Genomic DNA, 24,908 nt, shown 5'->3' with positions numbered 1-24,908 from the left:
CTAAATGCCACTTTTTACCGCTTTGATATTGTTTGAACTGTATATAAACTGCTACGAAACCCTCCTTCTCTCTCAGTCTTCTAAATCTTCTGGGGAGCGTGTGCTTTGCGTGGCTTCTTTTTTGTTAGAATCATATCCTAATTTTAGAACGAGGTTCAGACAAGTTGCAAAACCGGTGAAACTTCTGTATTCCCGGTACGCTGCCCCCCCTCGGCTCGAGTTGTCCGCTCGGGTAAGCCAGGTCTAGAACAATACACCTAGGATTTAAAACTTAGAATAACACAGACTCATGCCGGATCCCTAGTAGGTACGTTTGCTTGCATCACGTGCATTTGACTTAGGGGACTCAACACATGGGTTGGGTCCGTCTAGGATAGGTGCACCCGAAAATCAAAAGACCATCGTGATGCATTCTTTACGTGCTACTTGTGCATTAATTTGCTTGGCTTGTATGTTGAGCGGCTTTTAGAGTAAGGAAATAAAATTAAGAAAAAAAGAAAAAGAAAAACCAAGAGTGAGGTAGGATAGAAAAATGCCCGGTTTTGATAATCCCGATATTCAAAAATCCCGTTACTCTGCCAAAGTTTCAAAAAATAAAAACAATAAAAAAAATTATTTCAAAACAAATCATATCTTTCTGTGCATCAAGATGGACCGAACTACGCGGGTTTGATTCTCACCGGATGTGAGATACGTAGGCAACCCTCATCGGGTCCGGCCCCGTTTTTGCAAAAATAACCAGAAAATATGAAAATGTGTCATTTTGTCATAAATAAATTTAGGGGATGCCACTTTCTGTCCAAGTAGCCAGAAAGGTCCCGACGGGACGCATAAAGTTTGTTTTATCAGAATAGCCACCTATGGCTCTTTTTTTAATTTTGGCCACTTAGCAAGCACAACTTTAAAATCTTCATTTCTGAAGGGCTGAAGGGCCGTATTTGCAAAGGTGGCCTTGAGTTGTTTGAGTTTTATTTTGCACAAATAATCTTTCTTTTGGGGTCAAAAATAAAAAAAATCAATCAAAAATCACTTGTTTTTAACCAGTCGCCTTAAATAAAATGTGCAGGATGAGCACTGTTGAAAATATACCTTTTCGAGTCGTAGAAGAGATTCCACTAGGACTCTATATGTGGTGGAACGACCTGGGGAAGGTCAGCAAGCGTTCTGTGACAAAGGCTTTAGGTGGGCTCACTGGTCTTCTGAAAATTAAACCAAGGGTTGATATAATCGAAGCTTTGACACCGTTTTGGGACCCTACACATAATGTTTTCCACTTCTCTGATTTCGAGGTGACCCCTACACTAGAGGAGATAGCAGGTTATCAATATCCAGTAGCACCAAGAACTGTAACCCCTCATAAGTTTTTGGACCTCCTCAGTATTAGCCGGCAGGTTAAAGATGAAAATTTAGCCAGAGGATTCTGCACATTCCGTTTCTTATACAGCCAGTATGGGTACCCCCACAGATTTGAGGCTCCGGACACTGGTTTGAATAATCAGGGAAATAAAGACAAATGGGAAGCACGCAAGGGTTTGACCTTTGTGGTGGCATTTTTAGGCACTCTGATATGCCCAAGGAGTGACAAACATATAGAATTGGGGCTCGCAGGAGTGGCCGAATTTATGGTCAAAAAGGCCAATGGCACTATCATACCGATGATTCTCGCAGAAATTTACCGAGCTTTAACCACTTGTCGAGCAGGGATAAAGTTTTTTGAGGGTTGCAACTTGCTTTTACAAATGTGGTTGGTAGAACATCTTTCTCATCGCCCAGGTTACATGAACTACGGTCTGACCAGACTCAATTGCATCAAAGAATATGAAAACCGAGTAAACGGTCATGAGTTGCCAGAAGGTACTGAGGCATGGTTCATGTATTTGGGTTCTTTAAACTCAAATCGAATTGAGTGGACTTTCGGTTGGCTCCAGGTCGATGAAGTTATTTACATGTCCGCCGGAGTGTGCTTTCTTTTATTAATGGGTCTTCGGAGTATTCAGCCATATGCCCCGCATCGGGTCCTACGCCAATTGGGCAGATACCAAAAATTCCCCTATGACAAAGATTTGAGTCCACAGGTTATTGAACTATGCCCTAAAGCCATATTTCCAGAAGAAAGGGTTCGTCAGATTTGGCACCAATGTAGGTTCTTGGAACCAGAGACTCAAGTACGAGATTTGTCCATGGGTGAAGTAGGATCCAACTACACTATATGGTATGGTAAAAGAAGTCGGGTCGATCAAGAGCCAGAGCTGCCCGCCAAAAGGTCCCATGTCCAACAATTCACCGATGGAGCACGAGAGCAATGGGTTTGGTTAGCTAAAGAAAAGGAATACCGGACTATTATAAAAAAACTAGAAGAACAAATTGAAAATATCAAATTTGATAGTAGTTTGCAGGCAGTTGAAGATGAAGGGGAAAAGAAGAGGTTGGCTAGGGAAAATGAAGCCCTTCGAGCCCAAATCCAGAGAATGAAAATAGCCGCCGAGACACCGGTAAGAAGTGAGAGAGATGAGAAAATTATAACCATCCTAAGGCGGAAAATGCATGATTATGGTTTTGACTTGACAAAGGCCGAAAAGGACTAGTTAAATGCTCAAGCAAAGTTGGCCAAAAGTGTAGAAGACCATGCTAGATTAGCCTACTAGTTGAAGCAGAAATATGACAAAGAAGTAGCAATTTTACAAAAAAAGCTAGTTGCCCTAGAAAATGAAATGGTCAAGCAAATAAAGGATTTCAAGACAGAAAGAGAGCATTGCTATGCATTGATTTACCAACTACAAGAAAGCCTGCAACAGTTACAAGACCAAAACAACACAGATACACAAGTGTTAGAGGCTCGGGCCTAGCAGATTGGACGTTTGCTTCAAGAAAAGGGTGTCATCAGAATGAGGATTAAAGAGATAGTTGATTATGTTGTAATGAAATGCCATGAATGTGAAGACATGACCAAGTCTATGTTTTTTGCTTCTGTAATGACATTCGTTCGACATGTGATGGTTGACCTAGACCACCTTCAAGAAGATATTGCCCGTAGGCCCGTGCGGAGACTGGCTGATGTCATGCAAGCCCCCAGAGTACCAGTGGGGGGCTCTTATGTACTTTTGATTATTTGTTTTGTTAGTTTTTGAGTCTGTATTTTACTTTCCTCGAGTTTTGTTCATCCTTGTCAAGGTTGCTTATTGCTTTATTTCGAGTCTGTAGATTTTTCTTTTGTAGTCATCACTACTTTTAAGTCCTTGTAATAGAAAGTCCAAAAGATGTCTTTTATTAATGAAATATTGAAAAAAAAAATCATTTCGCATTTATTTCCTTGAACTACGTAATGATCTGATTCATGCGGCGTCATGATACGTAGGCAATCCCTATAGGATTCGATCATAGTCTTAAAAGAAAATAGAGAAAAGAAAACAAAAAAAGAGAGAGAGGAAAATAAAAAAAGGAGGTAAGAAAGAAAAGAGGGGCCAAACAAAAGAAAAAAAGAATGAGAATTAAAAGAGCGAAACACAGCAAAAGGAGAGAGGAAAAAATTAGGATTCAAAATTTGGGAAAAGAGTCGGGATGAAACACATAAGCCATCGCAAAGCATTTAGAAACGTTTAACTGCTCCTGTGCATTACATCCCCAATATGCGATTCCCTATCTGTTAAATGCTTCAAAACTGACCAAGTTATTGTGTGTGCATAAAAAGACAGGTTCTGTTTAGGTGGTTAGTTTGTTGGCATCCTGGCAAGTCACCCATATAATACCCGATCAAAGCGTAAGGCAGTCATGACTAGCAAAGAGTCAGACACAGGTGTTGTCGACCCGCTGAGGGAGATTGTAGAATCCGAGTCTGAATTGAAAGAGGAGGTCCACAGGTTGAAGCATCAAATGGTTGAAATGTATCAAGCCTGGATCAGGGGGCATCCTCCACCTTCATTTCCCGCTAACTACACAAAAAATCCCGCTTTCATCCCACCACTGACACAAGCCCAGAATCCCACTACCGTTGATCTTTCCCCTCAGCATGCACCGGGTTTTACCCCTTTCCACCACTACCCCGGCACCTCGTCCCAAACTTTTCATGCTCCACCAGCCAAAACAACCGTATACCCGGCTCCGACATCTGCTCCTATTTACGTAGCCCCTCCGCGAGCTATCCTCCACCGATCTTCTATTGAACCCGTGTTCCAAGCTCCAGATACCCAATATTATGCTCCAGAACCAACTTTCCAATTAACAGATCCTTATTCCTACACCCCTCACTTTGAACCTCCTATTGAAACTGAGAAACCATCCCGGAACGTGGAGCAGGATGAGATATTCAGGAAAGTGAAGAGTTTAGAGCAATCTTTGAAGAACATGAAAGGGATAGGATGCCAAGTAAGTGTGGCTTACAAGGATTTATGCTTATTACCTGATGTCCAACTGCCCGCTGGGTTCAAGATGCCCAAGTTTGACCTGTACGATGGACATGGAGATCCCGTGGCCCATTTGAGAGGTTTTTGCACCAAGATGAGAGGTGCCGGTGGGAAAGACGAATTATTAATGGCGTATTTCAGTCAGAGTCTGAGTGGGGTAGCTTTGGAATGGTACACCCGCCAAGACGCTAGCAGGTGGTACACATGGGACGACTTGGCTCATGCCTTTGCTCGGCACTTTCAGTACAATATAGACATTATCCCGGATCGCCTATATTTGACCAAGGTAGAGAAGAAACCCAGTGAGAGCTTTAGGGAATATGGTTTCAGATGGAGAGAACAAGCTGCACGGGTCAATCCTCCAATGGAAGAAGATGAGATGGTCGAGTACTTTCTTCAAGCCTTAGAACCTACTTACTTTGGCCATTTGATCTCAGCCATAGGTAAGTCCTTCAATGATGTGGTAAATATGGGAGGAATGGTGGAAGAGAGACTCAAGTCAAGCAAGATCATGAGATACTCCTCCATAAAAGCAACCACACATGCAATTCAAAGTGGCACCGGAAGCCTGTTAGGCAAAAAGAAGAAAGATGACGTCGCTATGTTTGTCTCTAGATCAGGGCGTGGCCCAAGGGGTTCGCCTCACCAGTATACTCAACCTCGACCCCAACCTCAAGCTTACACCCAAGCTCCATATAATCCATTCCAACATTATTTCCCACAACAAGACCCTCAATATTCAGTCAGACCACCCCAATACCATGTTCATCATGCACAGTCATATGTGCAACCCCCTCCTTACCCGCAATGGCGTGCTCCAACTCCACAAAATCGTTATCCACCCCCACAACCATACCGAAACCCTACTGGTCCAAGCTTTCGATCAAGGCCGGATTATAGAAAAGAGAGGCAGCAGCGGAAAAAAACCTTCACCCCTCTTGGAGAGTCGTATACCAGTTTGTTTCAAAGGTTGAGGCAGTTGGACGTTTTGAGGCCGATTGAGCCAAAGACACCAAATCCACCTTCAAGGAACCTTGATTATTCCCTCAGATGCGCATATTGTTCTGATTCCCCAGGGCACGACACAGAGAAGTGTTGGCATTTGAAGAGGGCGATCCAAGAGCTTATTGATACAAATCAAATTGTGGTCCAGAGCCTAGAGGTGCCAAATATCAACCAAAATCCTTTGCCGGCCCATGCAGAGACACATATGATTGAGATAGTTCATAAGGACGGGGAGCCCAAGAATTCTTCCAAGTCTATCATGATGATCCGGGCTAGCGAAAGTAATCCAGTTAAAGCTCCAGATCTTGCAAAAGCAATGCCTTTGATAGTTGAAGGGGTGTCGGAGAATCTAAGCACGCTCAACGTGAAACCATTTGTATTGGTTGTGAAAGGGCCTCCGATTGATGTTGAAGCGAACCAGGAAAAGCAAAAAGTGATCGTACCAGGGGTCCCGGGCAAGCCTGTCATAATCGTGGAAGGGGATCGTATTACCCCCGTTATTATTAAGCCAGTGACCCAGTTACCAATGGTTGACACAAAGGTCGTCCCGTGGAATTACAAACAGGTGATAGTAACATATAAAGGGAAAGAAGTAGAGGAATAAGTCAATGAAATCGGAGGACTGACTCGTTCTGGGATATGTTTTATCCCAGAAGAACTGAGGAAAGCCAAGCCATTCAAGGATGGCCACATTCCAGTAAAGAAGCTGGTCACCGAAGAAGAGGCTGAAGAGTTCCTGAAAAAGATAAAAATGCAAGACTATTCCATTGTAGAGCAGTTAAGGAAAACACCAACTCAAATCTCTCTTTTGTCTTTGCTGATACATTCAGATGAACACCGCAAAGCCCTTATGAAGATTTTGAATGAGGCCCATATTCCTAATAAGATCACGGTAAACCACTTGGAAAAGATTGCTAACAAGATTTTCGAAGCAAACAGGATCACTTTCTCAGATGATGAACTTCCTATGGAGGGTACAGAGAACAACTGACCTCTTTATCTCACAGTGAAGTGTGAGGATTCTGTTGTCTCAAGGGTACTGGTTGATAACGGTTCTAGTGCAAATATTTGCCCTCTTTCCACTTTGCAAAAGTTAAAGATCGGCACTAAAAGGATCCACATGAACAATGTACGCGTTCGAGGCTTTGATGGAGGAGGGAAAGATTCTGTCGGTGATATAATGCTCGAATTGTCAATAGGGCCAGTTGAGTTCACTATGGAGTTCCAAGTGCTAGATGTGGCTGTCTCCTACAACTTGTTGTTGGGCAGGCCCTGGATACATGCTGCCAAGGCAATCCCGTCTTCTCTGCATCAAATGGTAAAGTTCGAATGGGACATGCAGGAAATAGTTGTGCACGGTGATGAGAAATTATCTGCTTACAATGACACAATTGTTCCATTTATTGAAGTTGAAGATGATAAAGGGCCTTGGGTGTACCAAATGTTTGAGGCAGTGTCTGTCGAGAAGATTCTTGAAGGAGAATGCATTCCAGGTCCAAAGCTACCCTCCGCGTCCGTCATGGTAGCAAATGAAATATTGAAGAATAGTTTTGTGCCGGGCAAAGGCCTGGGTTCGTCTCTGCAGGGTATTGCACATCCGGTGTGTCCACGTGAAAGTTTCGGTACATTTGGTTTGGGATTCACACTCACAGGGAAGGACATGAAAAGGTTTAAAAATTTGAAAAGAAAGGCACGGTCACTTCCTAAACCTATTCCACATATCTCCAAGTCTTTTGTCAAGCCAGGGGTCACAAAACGCCCAATATGAGCGATCCCAAAACCCGTGGTCGACTTTGATGAAGAGCTGATCAAGAGGTTCCAGAGTTTGTTTGATGAGGTTAACATGGTGGAAATCGGGGAAGGTTCCAGTAATGCCGATGTGTAGCTCGTTGGGCCAAATGTGAAGCTTAGCAATTGGAAAGCTACTCCTCTCCCCACCCGGAAGGAGTTTAGGTAGTTTGCTTTGTTTTCCTTTCTGTTATCTGGGTTATTCCAGGGTTGTAATCCAGATTTTTTATTTTTTGCTTGTTTTAATGTACAAACCCTTCTATCCTTTTATTTTCAATGAAATACAATTTCCCATTTTCCATTATTCCTGATAGGGTTTCATTTTTGTTTTGTTTCCTTTTTCTACAGTTCTTTTTATGCTGGTTTCAATGCCATGACATGCATGAGGAATTTTCAGCCAAATCTTAAAAGCCAATCTAATTCCGAAACAACAATCCAAGAAGTAGAGTGTGATGATGAAATAGAATATGATGAAGAAGCAACATTTCAGGAAATTAGTATAGAACTAAATCACTTTGAAGAAAAAACCAAGCCTAATTTGAATGAAACTGAAGCAATCAATTTAGGAGATCAAGATAATATCAGGGAAACCAAGATAAGTGTGCATCTGGAACCACAAATCAAGGAAGAAATAATCAAAGCACTGTTTGAATATAAAGATGTTTTTGCATGGTCGTATGACGACATGTCGGGTTTGAGCACTAACTTGGTAGTTCATAAATTGCCAACTGATCTGGCATTCCTTCCAGTCAAGCAAAAGTTAAGGAAGTTCAAGACTGACATGAGTGTGAAGATCAAAGAAGAAATCACAAAGCAACTTGATGCAAAGGTCATTCGGGTCACTCGATATCCTACTTGGTTAGCTAATGTCGTGCTAGTACCAAAGAAGGATGGTAAGATCAGGGTCTGTGTCGATTATCGTGATCTCAATAAGGCAAGTCCAAAAGATAACTTTCCATTGCCGAACATCCATATTCTGATCGACAATTATGCCAAGTATGAGATTGGGTTTTTTGTGGATTGCTACGCGGGATATCACCAGATCCTGATGGATGAGGAAGATGCAGAAAAGACATCATTCATCACACCATGGGGGACATACTGCTACCGGGTAATGCCATTTGGTTTGAAGAATTCTGGGGCAACTTACATGAGGGCAATGACTACCATATTTCATGACATGATACACAAGGAAATTGAGGTTTATGTAGATGATGTGATCATAAAGTCAAAGAAGCAGTCCGACCATGTTGGAGACTTGAGAAAGTTTTTCCAAAGGCTCCTCAGGTACTACCTCAAGCTCAATCCGGCAAAATGTGCATTTGGTGTCCCGTCCGAGAAACTGTTGGGATTCATAGTCAGTCGACGCGGTATTGAGTTGGACCCATCAAAGATCAAAGTCATCCAAGAATTACCACCGCCAAAGAACAAAACCGAGGTAATGAGCCTTCTCGGAAGGTTAAACTACAGCAGTAGGTTTATTGCTCAACTCACGACAACTTGTGAGCCCATCTTTAAGTTGCTGAAGAAGAATGTTGCGGTTAAGTGGACTGATGAGTGCCAGGAAGCATTTGATAAGATGAAGAGTTACCTGTCAAACCCACCTGTGCTGAAACTGCCAGAACCAGGGAGACCTTTAATTCTCTATTTGACTATATTGGATAATTCTTTCGGTTGTGTGTTGGGTCAACACGACATCACGGGCAAGAAAGAGCGAGCCATTTATTATCTCAGCAAGAACTTCACTCCTTATGAGGTTAAGTATACTCTTCTTGAAAGGACATGTTGCGCCCTGATCTTTCAGAAGCCTATGCCCACAGGAAGATTGGCAAAGTGGTAGATTTTACTCACAGAGTTTGACATCATCTATGTGACTCGGACCATGATGAAAGTCCAAGCCCTGGACGATGGCCGAGAATCCAGTGGATGAAGAATATGAGCCACTGAAGACTTATTTTCCTGATAAAGAAGTGATGTATGTTGATGAGGCTGATCATGATGAAAAGCCAGGTTGGAAACTCTTCTTTGATGGAGCTGCTAATATGAAAGGTGTCGGAATAGGGGTTGTACTCATTTTTGAAACAAGGCATCACTACCCCGTAACAGCTCAGCTTCGATTTTATTGCACTAACAACATGGCTGAATACGAGGCATGCATTCTCGGTTTGAGGCTAGCTATAGACATGGGAGTTCAAGAAATATTGGTTTTGGGAGATTCAGATTTGTTGGTTCACCAGATTCAGGGAGAATAGGAGACTCGAGATTTGAAGCTCGTACCGTATCGACAATGTCTGCATGATCTTCGTCAATGATTCAGGTCGGTAGAATTCAAGCATATTCCCAGGATTCACAATGAGATTGCCGACGCCTTGGCTACTCTGGCGTCAATGCTACACCATCCGGATAAGACTTATGTCGAACCTCTGCATATCCAAATCTGTGATCAGCATGCCTATTGCAATGTGGTTGATGAGGAACTTGATGGTGAGCCTTGATTCCATGATGTCAAGGAATACATCAAATCGGGGGTATATCCGGTACATGCCACAGGTGATCAAAAGAGAACCATTCGATGTTTGGCTAGTGGATTTTTCTTAAGTGGGGGAATATTGTACAAGAGAACTCCAGATCTAGGATTACTAAGGTGCATAGATGCTAAAAAAGCTTCGACTATCATGGCCGAAGTGCATTTCGGAGTTTGCGGCCGCATATGAGTGGGTATGTCCTGGCAAAGAAGATTCTTCGAGCAGGTTATTATTGGCTCACCATGGAACGAGATTGCATCAGCTTCGTTTGCAAATGTCATCAATGCCAGGTGCACGGTGATTTGATTCATTCCCCGCCATCTGAGTTGCACACAATGTCTGCACATTGGACCAATTGAGCCGGCAACGTCAAATGGGCATAGGTTTATTCTGGTGACCATTGATTACTTTACCAAGTGGGTCGAAGCTGTAACTTTCAAGTCCGTGACCAAGAAGGCGGTGGTAGATTTTATTCATTCAAACATCATTTGCCGGTTCAGAATTCCCAAGGTAATCATTACAGATAATGCTGCTAACCTCAACAGTCATTTGATGAAAGAGGTATGCCAACAGTTCAAGATTATGCATCGAAACTCCACTCTGTATCGTCCTAAGGCAAATGGAGCTGTTGAGGCTGTTAATAAGAACATAAATAAGATACTTTGTAAGATGGTGCAAGGTTCCAAGCAATGGCATGAAAAGTTACCTTTTGCTTTACTCGGTTATCACACTACTGTTCGCACTTCAATAGGTGCAACTCCCTATTTGCTGGTATATGGAACCTAGGCAGTTATACCTGCGGAAGTTGAGATTCCATTCCTGCGGATCGTTGCTGAAGCTGAAATTGATGATGATGAGTGGGTCAAGACCCGGCTAGAGCAATTGAGTTTGATTGATGAAAAAAGATTGGCAGCAGTATGTCACGGTCAATTGTATCAGAAAAGAATGGCAAGAGCATACAACAAGAAGGTGCATCCCCGAAAATTTGAGGTGGGTCAGTTGGTGTTGAAACGCATCATTCCACATCAGGCTAAAGCAAAAGGCAAGTTCGCTCCAAACTGGCAGGGGCCGTTCATTGTGACAAAGGTGTTGCCCAATGGTGCTTTGTATTTAACAGACATAGAAGGTAAATGTGTGGATATGGCTATCAATTCTGATGCAGTCAAGAGATATTATGTATGATTTTTTTTTTTACTTATCTTCAATCGCATTTTGTACTAGGCATGTTCAAAGTTGGAATGGTGAAGGTATTTTATTCTGCTATCCCAAATACTTTTATCATTTGTTACCCCTTTTGAGCCAGAAGGAAAAAAAAGAAGAGAAAAGCAAAAGAAAGAAAAGAAAAAAAGAAAGGAGAAAAAGAAAAAGAAAAAGCAAAGCAAAGTAACAAAAACAAAACAACTTTTACTAGTTTGAACTACGTTCGACCTGATTCCTTTTAAGGATACGTAGGCAGCCTTACACGGTTCGGTCCCATCAAAATAAAAATTTAAAATTCCCCAAATTCGAAGAAACTAGGGCAGAAGTTTTAGTTTTGAAAAAAAAGATTTGATTCCAAAAGTTATAATTTTGAACCCCTTCATCTTAAATTATTTTGAGCCTGCATGCCACCCTTTCTTTCTAACCCTATCCAAAACCTACACTACAGTCCAAAGAAAGACCTTCTGATCAACTTCGAGGATGCCAAGTCAAGTGAGATGGAGGTATTATTTACATCATGGGTAGCACCTTTGTTCATGGGCACAAGGAAAAGTGAATAAATGAGAGAGTCTTATTGGTGAAAACTCTCACGGGCACCATAGGGCGATGGTGAGTCGAGAGAAAATTCAAATGAGAGAGTCTTATTGGTGAAAACTCTCACGGGCACCATAGGGCGATGGTGAGTCGAGAGAAAATTCAAATGAGAGAGTCTTATTGGTGAAAACCCTCACGGGCACCATAGGGCGATGATGAGTCGAGAGATAATTCAAATGAGAGAGTCTTATTGGTGAAAACCCTTACGGGCATTGTAAGGAGACAACGAGTTGAGAGAGGAGAAAATGAGAGTGGTTTGCTGGTGAAAACCCCTCGGGGCATTACAAGCCGAATGGGGTTCATGACTTTACAGAGAAATTGAATTATGGAAACCGCGGTTTTGAAGTATGAAGACATGGCATGAACTGAAATGTGATTAGTTGAATGGATTAGGCTGATCAATCCGAAATGTATGTCATGATCATTGGAGCCAGTTGCTTCATTCAGATAAGTCTCTTTTCCATTTTTATTCAAATAGTCATCTCTGTTTTTTCTTTTTTATTCCTAATTCTCTAAGTCACTTCGCTTCGTTTCTTTTGGGTTTATTTTTCTAAGTCTCTGTCAAATTAGTCTTTTGTTAAGCAAGCAAGAAAGGACTTCAAAGCTCATTACCAGATTTTTATTTGCACCAAGCGAAATTCGGCTAGGCACATACCAAGGGACATGATTTAGAATGAGCAATGCGGTGGTAACTGAAGTTCAGGTGGTCAAGTGATTCGTGAATTTGTAGGAAATGCAAAGGTTCAACAGTTGTCAGAATGAAAGTGACATACGATGAGTTGAATGTAAGGGATTCAAGTCATTCAGAGGTTTTGCGGTAGAGGTCCGATTGAAAGGTCAAACAATTCTTTGTAGCCCGAAGCAACTAATCAGAATGAAGCGGGATAGTGGCAGAAGCAGACACTTTCAGCAAGGATGCCACAAATTAACCACCACATTTTCAAACTGACAAAATTTTCTTTGTTTTAAGCAGGGGCAAGAAATCTTTTTCGCTTTGCCAGGAAATACCCATGAGGAAAGCATGTTCCAGATAAGTTCAGTCTTAAGTTTTCGGGACCCCCTGGATAATGGGATCTAGTTTTAAGTTTTCAGGACCCTCCTGGATAATGGGATGCAACTAACAATCAATGAATGTTCCTGGTACAAACTGGGACAGAAACTTTTCTCTGTTTTGTCTATGTTATTGTGATAGCAGGCGCCCACATGGAGAACGAGGGAATTCATTTCAGTTTTAAGTCATCAGGCGCCCACTTGGAGAACGAGGGAATTCATTTTAGCTTTAAGTCAAAATCAGGCGCTCACCTGGAGAACGAGGGAGTTTATTTCAAGTTTTAAGTCATCAGGTGCCCACCTGGAGAACGAGGGAATTCATTTCAGTTTTAAGTCATCAGGCGCCGATCTGGAGAACGAGGGAATTCATTTTAGCTTTAAGTCAAAATCAGGCGCCCACCTGGAGAACGAGGGAACTCATTTCAGTTTTAAGTCAAAATCAGGCGCCCACCTGGAGAACGAGGGAACTCATTTCAGTTTTAAGACATCAGGCGCCCACCTGGAGAACGAGGGAATTCATTTTAGCTTTAAGTCAAAATCAGGCGCCCACCTGGAGAACGAGGGAATTCATTTCAAGTTTTTAAAGGCAGGAGGCGCCCACCGGGAAAACGAGGGAATCCATTTCAATTTTAAGTCATCAGGCGCCCACCTGGAGAACGAGGGAATTCATTTTAGCATTAAGTCAAAATCAGGCGCCCACCTGGAGAACGAGGGAATTTATTTCAAGTTTTAAAGGCAGCATGCGCTCACCGGGAAAATGAGGGAATCCATTTCAAGTTTTAAGTCAACATCTGTCGCCCACTTGGAGAATGAGGGAATTTATTTCAAGTTTAAGTCATCAGGCACCCATCTTGAGAATGAGGGAATTTATTTCAAGTTTTAAGTCAACATCAGGCACCCACCTGGAGAACGAGGGAATTCATTTCAAGTGTTAAGTCAACATCAGGCACCCACCTAGAAAACGAGGGAATTCATTTCAAGTTTTAAAGTCAGCAGGCGCCACTTGGAGCACGAGGGAATTCATTTCAAAATTCAAGTCAGTTGCAGGCGCCCACCTGAAGAATGAAGGAAGTCATTTCAAAATTCAATTCAAGTTAGAAGTACAGAAGCTCGCCTCAAGAATGCAAGTCGACAGTCCGAGATGACCAAAAGAAGAAGTCTCAATCCAGAATAAAAAAAAATAGTGAATTCAAAATGCAGAAGCAAATGCAGAAGCAGATGAAAGATATAGGCTGCTCAAGACATGACTGAAGTCGCAAGCTTTGCAAGTCCCATCTTAATCTGAAAAGACAAAGAAGAATGAACTAGCACCTGCAGCTAGCAAGCATCGAGGTTCAGATCAAAGTCTGCATGAAGAACCAGCCAAAACTCAAGATCACGCTTCAAAAGACTCATATATGAATCTTGTAACTCGTAGCTGATAGGCTTAGTTAGTCTTTTTCATTTTGACTTTGGTGTAATAAGGAGCTCAGCAAGTAGTAAACAACAACAACAACATTGAAATCACAACTTCTCGGTAGTCCTAGCTACCTAAACTTTCAGAACTACACTGACCTGATTCCTTTATAGCCAAGGATATGTAGGCAACCTCTGAAGCAAGGTTCGGTCAAACCTTCTCAAAATGCTTCCCATGGAGTATCAAACGGGCAAAAATTATTCATGATTGCTCACTTTATCTTTGCCCGAAAACTTTTCATATTTCCGAGCAAAGAGGGGCAGCTGTGAGCACCTAATATTTGCTCCACATATGAAATTACTCTTAAAAAATAATCCAAAAATAATTTTAATTGTTTTGTGATTTTAGAAGTTTTTCTTTATTTGTTTTGCATTTATTCACATTATTTATGCATGTTAGGAATATCGTAACTTATAAAAATCATAAAAATATTCAAATCTTAATTTCATAGAATTTTAGTTTTTAAATTGCATTTTTAGTATTTAATTACATTGTTAAATGCATTATTTAAATATCTAAAAACAAAAAAAATGCATTCTTAGGTTAGTTAATTAATTAGGTCATTAGTCAATCAGTAAGTAAAATATATAAATAGTTTAGCTGCACAAATTAGTTTTAATTAAAATTTGAGTCTATAGTGGCTAATTTTGCAAAACGTCTAATAAAGAAAGATGGGAAGGAAAGAAAGGGTTGTTGGTGCACATCTTTTAGAATTGAGCCAAGCAAATTTGGTGGCCCAGTTTCTCCATAAGCTTGCCCTAAATTACCCCTTAATTACCCAATTCTTTTCTCATTTTTGGGAGGGGACATATACTGAAAAAGAGAACAGGGACAGAATCCCATCCCCTTAAAAAAATCCCTAGCATCCTTCTTCCTCTCCTTCTTCACTCAACAACCGCTAGCCTCATCTCTCTCAAGTCATCGCCACTCTCTCTAATGGCTGTCAGAGCCAACTCAGTTTCAAAATTTTGAATCCAAATTTGAAAAAGACAAAAAAACAAAAACAAAATCGAAAAAAGAAAACAACGAAAAAGAAGAGTTACATAGGAAATTAAGAAGCTTCTCTTCTCAGATTTCAGTTCATAATCCTGGAATCTCTAAGTTGATTGAGCTATTAGAGTTGTTTTGGAGCAATGGACTGTTGTCGTTGCTATTGCTGTTTTACTGACCTTTAACGTTCTCTTATCTCGCTTTCATTTGGTTTTTAAGAACTGGTTTGTGCAACCAGGTATTCACTTGAGAACCCGTCTTTGTATTGGTAAACATGAATTAATTCCTCTGTTTTCTCCATGAAATTTCGACTCATTGTTACCTTTACATGATTGAATCCTTTTCTGAGTAGTTTGTCTATTAGAAGATTTAAACTTGTTTAACTTCATGGCGATTTGTTTCTTTTTTGCTTGGGCCCACGAATGTTGAAAAGAGAAGATTCTGTTGTTTTAATTTATGCTCCTTTAAATTTCGTTGATAGCTTATGCTGTTCTTCTATATGTTAAAACATGTTCATGAACCTGACTAATGTTAAGTTGGGTTGGCTATTTGTATAATATGAGATTTCCAATTGAATGCCACTTTAGCTTAAAAATCTGAATTTCGGTTTACTTGCATCTTGCGAACATAATTAAGATGGCCATTTGTAATTTTGTTTGAGTTACATTGTTCGTATCATGAATTGAAAGGGAGGTTAGGGAATAATAGACCTTCTAGGCCCAATGATTTTTTGTAGCCCACTTGTTTGTTTACGAACCAGAACTGAAATCAAATTACGATGTCCACAAAGTAGTTGTTAATTTACAATTATCATACATTAATCTCACAATGTAGGAAACCATCTTTGAACATCGTAGCTTGCTTTAGGTGCGATTAATAAATTATCGTGACTATGGGTACGGTTCCCGTGGCATAGTTATGATACGTAACCCCAATTCGAGTGTGCGTTTCACGTGACTCGACCACAACTTCAAACAATAATAAAAATAAGCATGTTGTAAATCGCGGGTGCATTTCATGTGGTGCGGTTTGCGACGTGTGCCAAAACGACAAGTGTACGACATCGTGACTTGTTCCAAAAATAATTTCATAAATAATTAAAAGCGGTTAGAAGATAAACAATGCACCGTAAGTTTCAAATATGTATTAAATCGGATAATTAGGCCAATTATTAATAGTTGAGCGACCGTGCTAAAATCACGGAACTCGGGAGTGCCTCACACTTTCTCGCGGGTTAACAGAATTCCTTACTCGGTGTTCTGTGTTTGTAGACCATAAATAAGAGTCAAATTCCTAGATTTGGGATTTAAAGTAAACCGGTGACTTGGGACACCATAAATATTCCAAGTGGCGACTCTGAATCTAATAAATAATCCTATTTCGATTAATGTCACTTAAATTGGAAAAACTCCCTAATTCCCCTGCGGGAAAAAGGAGGTGTGACAAAGTATATATTGTCTTTTTATTTATTTTTTAAAATTTTAATATATCAAGAAGAAAAATATGAATTCGTGTATTTAAAACACGAAAAAAAGGGAAGAGTTAAAACTTTAATATTATCCCAAAAATGAGCTATTGATAAATTTTTAGCGAACTATAAAAATTTTGAATCAGAAAATATGGAAGAATTTATGGTAGGTGAACAAATCACTAACGAAATTGAGCTACACGATAATGAAATCCAAGAAGAAGCTGGTGAGAAATTTATCATAAATCTTTCAAAAAATGAGGAAATTTTAAGAGAATGGAATAATATCCTAGAACATATATGATCATAGTAAAAAGATCGATTATAAGTAAAATATTAATAATTTTGTATCTCAAAAAACTAGAAAAATAAATTTTAAATAAAATTTTACTAAATTATTTTTTATAATACCGAAAATTTAAGGCCCCTTATTGAAGTATGTCTTGAGGCCCAAAATATCATTGGGCCGTCCCTGTTTTGACGGGATAATTCTAGGAATACCAAAACTGGGGCGGCATAGATAGAAGCAAGTAAGCAACTAAGGATAAATGCGAATTTATAAATGGATTTGTTGAATGCGACTTATAAACGAACTTATTGGGTGATTGTGCTTATAAACAACCGCTACTGCAAACACACTTTCCCCGCATCGTTTTGACTAATAACTCCCTCCGATATATTCCGCCATTTTTTACCGCGAATGAAATAATGTCGGCTCAAAGATAACCTACATTTAACTTCTAATTCCTTAACAGTGAAATCGCCATTCCCGGATTCCCCTCAAAATCTTCTGATTTCAGGAAATTTTAAAAACAATTACTATGTATCGTTCTGAGTTATGAGCACGAGGTTTCCATTTCTTAAAATATCTGATTTTGCTCAATTTGAGTTGAAAGTTGTTTTGAGCTTGCGTTTTGGTTTTTATTTTACGGTTTTGAATTTGTACTTATCGACAGTTAAATTTCCGTAATCTAATTATTATAGAGAGCTGAAAATTTCAAAAGTGCAAATATATCAGTTGTAAGAAATGCTGACACCTGTGGATGCCCATTTCTTTTCCTCCCTTAATCATAATCTCTTGTATGATAGTTATAATTAGCATTTTCCAGTAAATGACTCTAATGCGTTTTAAAAAAAAATTTGTTTATTATGCTATTGCAGCATGCTTTGCTTGTGTAATAGGAGTAATTTAGATCAACTTCTTTTCTTGATTATGGGAAGTTGCTGCCAATGTTCTCTTGTTCACAATTTCATAATTTGAAGATGTTATTATTTCCTTCTCCTGATCCTCTGAATTTCTTAGGTACTTCGCGATATCTTGGTTAACCAATCCTCAGACGACTACAAACAACAACAACAACAACAAACCGATTGTATTCCGACAAGTAGGGTTTGGGGAGGGCAATATGTATGCAGACTTTACCTCTACCTTTAAAAGATAGAGAAATCCTCACACGACTAGCTTTATAAATTTCTATGGGAGGCCTCCAGTGTTAAGCTACAGAAGGCGAGATTTATGTGTACGACTCTCTTGATGTGTTACTGCATTCATTTTTTTTTTTTTGAAGGCTTACAAGTAATACTAGGTGTTTTTGTCAAATAGTATTTTTTTTCTATGTGAATGAGCAGATAAAGTTGCATTATTTACAAGATCATTAGCGGAGCAAGAAAGTTGAAGGTTAATAATCTTATAGTGAAACACTGAAAATGATTCTTTACGTTGCTTATAGATGTTGATTGGTTTATTTCCTTTTTATAATGAAAACTGTAGAATAAGGAGCTTTTACCGGAGAAAGCAGAAAATCAGAATTCCTCGAAGAGAAATGATTTTCGTCTTCCATCACTTCAACTTTGTAGCAGTGTTATCAAAGGCACACTTAAAGCGCGCTTAAGCTTTGAAGCAAGGCTAAAAACATGTTGATCAGTTCACAGCGTTGTCATCAAGGCTCTAAGATATACTTTTCCTTGTCAATAAGCGTAATCTAGAAGAGGAAATGCTAAACAATTAATATTTTACTTTATAATAAAGTTTCTTCAATTTCTTTGTCCATACACACATTTGGTATTCCTGCTTATAGATATTAGTCTCGGACTATATATACATATTTGTAGTTTTTTTCATTTGCGCCCTTTCTTCGTTAAAGCCCACACTTTATTTGCGCTTTGCGCTTAAATACCCAATAGACCTTAGAACTTTTTTGCGTTTTTCGCATTTGATAACACTATATTGTAGACTTACAAGAAGAGAAAACTTGATATTTTTATACTGCTGGTTAATCTTTTTGAATTCTGGCTTTAATTAACCATGTGTAGTTCTTTTAATCTATAGCTTTACACGAAATTTTAGATTCTTCACCTTTTTGCAGGAGCTTTTTCTTGCACCAGTTCACTGATCGAACAGACTGTTTTCTGAGGTTAGTGATGGCTCTTTTACCATTGCTCGGTCAATCCCTTTATTTACTATATAAACAATTTAGGCAATGATCGATCTTTAAATAAACTAGGGGTAAGGTCTGCACTCTATTTTCCCCGGGCCCCACTTGTGTGATTTCACTGGGTATGTTGTTGTTGTACGCAGTTTTCTCATGTCGCTCGAGGATATCATGAAGTAATCTCTTCAACAGAGAAGCTTGATGGCTATCTATTCTAATCCACCAATTTTGGTAAAAGAAACACATGAGTCACATGTTCGAGCCGTGGAAACAACCTCTTGCAGAAATACAGGGTAAATTGCGTACGATAGACCCTTGTGGTCCAACCCTTTCCCGGACCCCGTGCATAACGGGAACTTAATGCGCTGGACTGTCCATTTTAAACACAATATACTTGCTCACTGTCCATGTTATCGATCGAGTTTACACAAATTGTATCAAACCTTGCTGTTAATATATTTTTTTTTTAATTGAAAATTTACTCATCTATGTGCAAGAGTAGTTTTATCTGATTTACCATTGACCAAGATTCTCTGGTTCACATTATCCATTGAACCAAAAGATCATAAATATCTCCGGTTCATGTTATATTAATGTTTTACGAGTTGAAAACATTTATATAAAGTATTTAGGATTTGATGCATGGAAGTGCATTTCTGAGTTGTACAAAGTATGCGGGGAATTCACTAAGAAAGAATCCAACTGGAACCGAACATTTAACTTGGGAGAATGTATATCTTGACAGATGTACTATCACAAGTAGGGATGGCAACTGAACGGGTTGAGCGTTATTTGGACGGTTTAAAATGAGTTAAAATTATAATTTATAAATGGACGAGTTAGTGAACCACCCAAAATTAGCTTGAGTAAAAGCGAGTTGAATCCAAATGGACTAATTAATGAGTCATAATCTAACTCGCTCAATTTGACCCAACATATAAATCATCCATTAACGTGTTAGTGACCTGCGTATCAAGAAAATAGTCCTTTAAATAAAGCAAATGGTTCATAGCAATTTCTTCCTCTCGCATTTCGTTTTCTTCACCATGTAAAAATATCTTTTGTTTAGAAACAGACATATTTGGGAAAATGAAAAAAAACAAAAACCTGCAAACTGGTGTCTACTTGATTTTTCTGATATTCTAGCACAAAACCTCCACCACAACCGACAAAGCTAGAGGTTTAAGATGTGTGAGAATAAGTAAAAACATTGTCTATCTTTCTGGATGTAAAGGGTGTTAAAAATAAAAAAAAGGAATGAGTAAAATCATAGGTCTTGAACCCTCAATGAGGACTCCAAACCACTGTTATTTGGATGGTTGTTACCTATTGTATTGTATCGTATTGTTACTTTAAATACGATATTTGTTTTGATCGTTACTTAAATTTTATTGTATCATATCGTTAAATTCGTCGTTACGTAACGATGAAATGTGTCACTTTATGTAACGACCGATTTGGTGTGGTCACGTCGTTACCTTGTATTTTTCTCTCATCTCACCCTCTATTATTATTAAATAATTATATTATACCATTTACCCTACCTTTTATAGAATAATTTTACCTCATATCATGATTTTTCTTTATAATATTGCAAGTTTATGCTTCATATTGCTGGTGCGTGACATTATAAAACAACGGCAAACGATACAATCTATACAAATATTGTATTCATCAAACGATACAGTACAATATAATACTATACAATACGATACATTATGAAACGATATGTAACAACCATCCAAACAAGCTTAAAGTTCTATTACGTTAATTTCTCATCTTAGTTTATGAGTTTCGGATAACAAATATTTTAACTTATTGGATTCATGATAGATTTTTTACATATTTGCAGCCATGGTGATATGGACTTACTGGATGTTGGGATTAACATGAAGCCATTTAGATGGCTTGCCGAGCTGGGGTTCCATAACGTCATATATTGTTCGCAGCGTTATTCATCTTCCATAGCAGACTTGGTTGTTTATGTCAAATTTGCTAATCTTCCCTTTAATCTTTGTATACATGATATCACTATCAATCTGAATATGTTTGCAAATAGTGTTGTTTTTTCTACTTATGAACGAATTGCTATACTATGGGGTGATTGGGTTTATAATGAGAGGAAGTCATCATCATGTTCTGCTTTTTTTCTTGCAATGTATAAGGGCACAAGACTATTTAAGCAGGTTGGAGGAGAAAAGAGATTTGATGAATTCATATACAACTGTACTTCTAGTTTTTAAAGAGTAGAAAAGAAAGCAAGCCTCGCATTGTCGTCGACTTCGGCTGATTGGTTAATTTTATCAACAACATTTATTTATTAACATTGATATTATATTAACATTTTTTAATCCAAATCAACCATTTCCATACTGCTAATTTAATTTCCTCTGTTTTTGTTTACAGGTTGCATGATTTATTTCGAATAGAGATTACTAACAAGACTATATTCAAACACACGTTATGTAAAAATTTCCCTTTCCATCTTGCCTCTTGTAATTTTCTTTTGTAGGAAAGTGTATGTGCAAACACACGTTCGGGTTTTATCTTACTCTTTTGCATTATTGTCATGTATCGGGGTGTATTAGAAACGGATTAAGGGATTGTAAAAAATCAGACATGTGTTGTCTAATATGGAAGTTTTAGGGTAGAAATAATATCTTTAATTCTTAGCTGGAATATAAGTGTGATGACCCTTTATGATGACCCAAAGGGTCATTTTTAAATTTAATAATTATTTTTGTGTTTTAAAACCTCAAATAGCACTATTCATCATTACTCGACTTACGTGCATAATTCGTAAATTTTTCGGAAAGTTTTTATGTAAAAAATTGATTAAAATGTGAAATAGAACTTTGAAACCCAAGTGGGTTGACTTTGGTCAACATTTTGAGTAAACGAGTCCGGATCAGTGTTTTGACGATTCCGATAGGTCCATATCATGATTTGGGACTTGGGCGTATGTTCGGAATCGAATTTGGAGGTCCCTAACTCAAGTTATCACATGTTGTTGAAATTTTTAAGTTTAAAGGTTTAATGACTTAAGAGATTTGACTAATGCTTGACTTTGTTGATACCGGGTCCGTATTTTAGTTCTGAAACCCGTTATAACTCCATTACTATATTTATGACTTGTCTGCCAAATTTGGTAAAAAAATAAAGCTGGTTTGACGTGATTCAGACGTCCGGTTATTAAAATAGAAATTTTAAAGTTTTCTTAGAAATCTTACTTGATTTGGCGTCCGATTCATCATTTTAGGTGTTAAATTGGTGTTTTGATCGCGCGAGCAAGTTCGTATGAGGTTTTTGGACTTGTGTACATGTTTGGTTTGGAGCCCCGAGGGCTCGGGTGAGTTTTGGACGAGCCTCAGACCATTTTTGTTCAAGAACAGATGGCTGGAAATCTCGTATTTCCCAGTTCTGGTTTCCTTCTATGCAATCGCGTGGCTTCATCCGCAATTGCAAAGGTTTATTAAGCACTGATGAAAATTTGTACTATGCGATCTCATAGTATTGTCCACGATCACACAGTTGGAGAAGCTAAGGCATCGCGAACGCGTGGGCAAAGCCGCGTTTGCGAAGAAGGAGTGAGGAAGAAGCTGTAGCACACGATTTGTGCTATGCGATCGCATTCAGCCGTCCGCAATCATGTTAGGTTGGGAAATGGTTCTTGCGCGTTCGCATAAGCTCTTCCACATTCGCGAAGAGCAAAAATTTGGCAGTTGTGCAATTGTGTTATGTGATCGCGAAGGAATTTCCGCGATCACATAGGGTAAAAACATGGGCAAACCGAATTTAAGTTCTATAAATGGGATTTCTCCCCATTTTCTACCATTTTCGATTTTGAGCTCGGGTAAGACGATTTTTGGGCGATTTTCACGGGAAAACATTGGGGTAAGTGTTCCTTATCCTGTATTGATTATATTTCATGATTCCATACTCATTTCCATTATGAATCCGTAAATTTAGGGAGGAAAAATAAGATTTTATAAAATTTTCCAAAAATGTAAAATTAAGATTTGAAGGTCAATCCCATGTCAAAATTTGATAATTTTTGTATGGTTGAACTCGTATCGGAACGGGTATTCGGATTTTATGAGTTTTTTTGGGATTGTAGATGTGGGTCCCACGTATCAGGCTCCAGCAGCACCGCTAGTTAGGGTAGTTCAGCCAGTTGTTGCGGCACAGGCCGGTGATAGGCCAACCATGTCTTTTGAGGCCTTATTGAGACTCGATAAGTTTACTAAGATCTTTCCAGTTCACTTTAGTGGTACACCTTCTGAGGACCCACAAGATTATCTTGACCGTTGCCATGAGGTGCTACGAAACATAGGTATAGTTGAGACCAATGAGGTTGATTTTGCTGTATTTCAGATGACGGGTTCCGCCAAGAGGTGGTGGAGAGATTTTATGATGACCAGACCAGCTGGGTCGCCTACACTAACTTAGGAGCAGTTCTCACGGCTATTTCTAGAGAAGTTCCTCCCTATCACATTGAGAGAGGATTTTCGCAGGCAATTTGAGCGTCGCCAGCAGGGCAGTATGACTGTTACTCAGTACGAGACCCATTTTGTGGATCTAGCCCGTCATGCTCTCCTTTTACTTTCTACAGAGGGAGAGAGAGTGAGGAGGTTTATTAAGGGACTTACTCACCCTATTAGGCTTCAGATGGCCAAGGTGACCGTAAGTGAGATTTCTTTTCAAGCGGCTACTAATGTTGCTAGGAGGATCGAGATGGTTCTTGCACAGGAGAGATGGCAGGGGTCTAATAAGAGACCTGGTCAGTTTGGTGGTTCAGGGTGCCTCAACTGGAGGCAGGGATAATTTTGGTATGGGTCATCCTCTCAGGTTGTTTCATTCAGTGCTCTAGGCATCCTACAGTGCACCTCCGATCCAGAGTTTTTAGGGTGGTTACTCAAGTCGACAGGGACAATTTCAGGGTCAACAGTCACAACTGTCGAGGTCCTGTTATACTTGTGGTGATCTGAGGCATATTGCTAGATTTTCCCCAGGTCTTAGGGCAGTATGCAACAATAGGGTTCTCGTGCTATGATTCCAGCACCGGTTGCTTCACCGCCTGCTCAGCCAGCCTGAGGTAGGGGTCAGGCAGCTAGAGGTGGAGGTCAGACCATTAAAGGTGGAGGTCAAGCCGTTAGAGGTGGAGGCCAGCTAGTTAGAGGCCGTCCAAGGGACACAGTTCAAAGTGGTGGGGCCCAACCCCGATTTTATGCTTTTCCAGCTAGGCTTGAGGCCGAGTCATCCGATGCCGTGATTACACGTATTGTTCCAATTTTCCATAGAGGTGCTTCAGTTCTATATGATCCAGGATCTACTTATTCCTATGTGTTCTCTTATTTTGCTTCATATCTGGTGATGTCTCGTGATTCTCTGAGTGCTCCTGTGTATGTGTCTACTCCGGTGGGAGATTCTATCATGGTAGATCATGCCTATCATTCGTGTGTTGTTACTATTGGTAGTCTTGAGACTAGTGTGGATCTTCTACTTCTTGATATGGTAGATTTTGATGTCATCTTGGGTATGGATTGGCTGTCACCTTATCATGCTATATTGGATTGTCATGCCAAGACAGTGACCTTATCCATGTCGGGGTTACCTCCATTAGAGTGGAAAGGAACTCCTGGTCATTCTAGCAGCAGGGTTATTTCTTATATGAAGGCTTGGCGTATGGTCGTGAAAGGGTGTCTAGCCTATTTGGCTTATATTCGCAATCCAGTGCGAATGTTCCTTCTGTGGACTCAGTACTAGTTGTTCGTGAATTTCCAGAAGTATTTTCTATAAATTTGACGGGGATGCCACCCGACAGAGATATTGACATCTGTATTGATTTAGCTCCGGGCACTCAGCCCATTTCTATCCCACCATACCGTATGGCCCTACCGGAGTTGAATGAATTGAAGGAGCAGTTACAAGACTTGCTTGATCAGGGATTCATTAGACCTAGTGTCTCACCCTGGGGTGCACCAATATTATTTGTAAAGA

The 24,908-nt window shown here is 39.6% G+C and overlaps 3 protein-coding genes across 3 annotated transcripts; all 3 read left to right on the top strand.

Annotated features, from left to right (window-relative positions):
* The first annotated feature begins 1,058 nt into the window (after positions 1-1,058).
* On the top strand, positions 1,059-3,711 carry LOC138898253 (uncharacterized). Its single transcript, XM_070184306.1, has 2 exons — positions 1,059-2,425; positions 3,693-3,711. Exons 1-2 carry the CDS (start codon positions 1,059-1,061, stop codon positions 3,709-3,711), a joined length of 1,386 nt encoding a protein of 461 aa, XP_070040407.1.
* A 57-nt stretch (positions 3,712-3,768) lies between these two features.
* On the top strand, positions 3,769-6,396 carry LOC138898252 (uncharacterized). Its single transcript, XM_070184305.1, has 3 exons — positions 3,769-4,546; positions 4,844-5,890; positions 6,059-6,396. Exons 1-3 carry the CDS (start codon positions 3,769-3,771, stop codon positions 6,394-6,396), a joined length of 2,163 nt encoding a protein of 720 aa, XP_070040406.1.
* A 2,704-nt stretch (positions 6,397-9,100) lies between these two features.
* Positions 9,101-12,590, top strand: LOC138898251 (uncharacterized). The gene is made up of 6 exons (XM_070184304.1): positions 9,101-9,417; positions 9,511-9,677; positions 10,242-10,390; positions 10,505-10,844; positions 10,940-10,965; positions 12,486-12,590. The coding sequence occupies exons 1-6, from the start codon at positions 9,101-9,103 to the stop codon at positions 12,588-12,590; spliced, it is 1,104 nt and encodes a 367-aa protein (XP_070040405.1).
* Positions 12,591-24,908: the final 12,318 nt, after the last annotated feature.

Source organism: Nicotiana tomentosiformis, chromosome 8 (genome assembly GCF_000390325.3).
Source record: "Nicotiana tomentosiformis chromosome 8, ASM39032v3, whole genome shotgun sequence".
Taxonomy (NCBI): domain Eukaryota; kingdom Viridiplantae; phylum Streptophyta; class Magnoliopsida; order Solanales; family Solanaceae; genus Nicotiana; species Nicotiana tomentosiformis.
The sequence above is the reverse complement of the archived record's forward strand: the minus strand, read 5'-3'. Positions and strand labels throughout refer to the sequence as shown.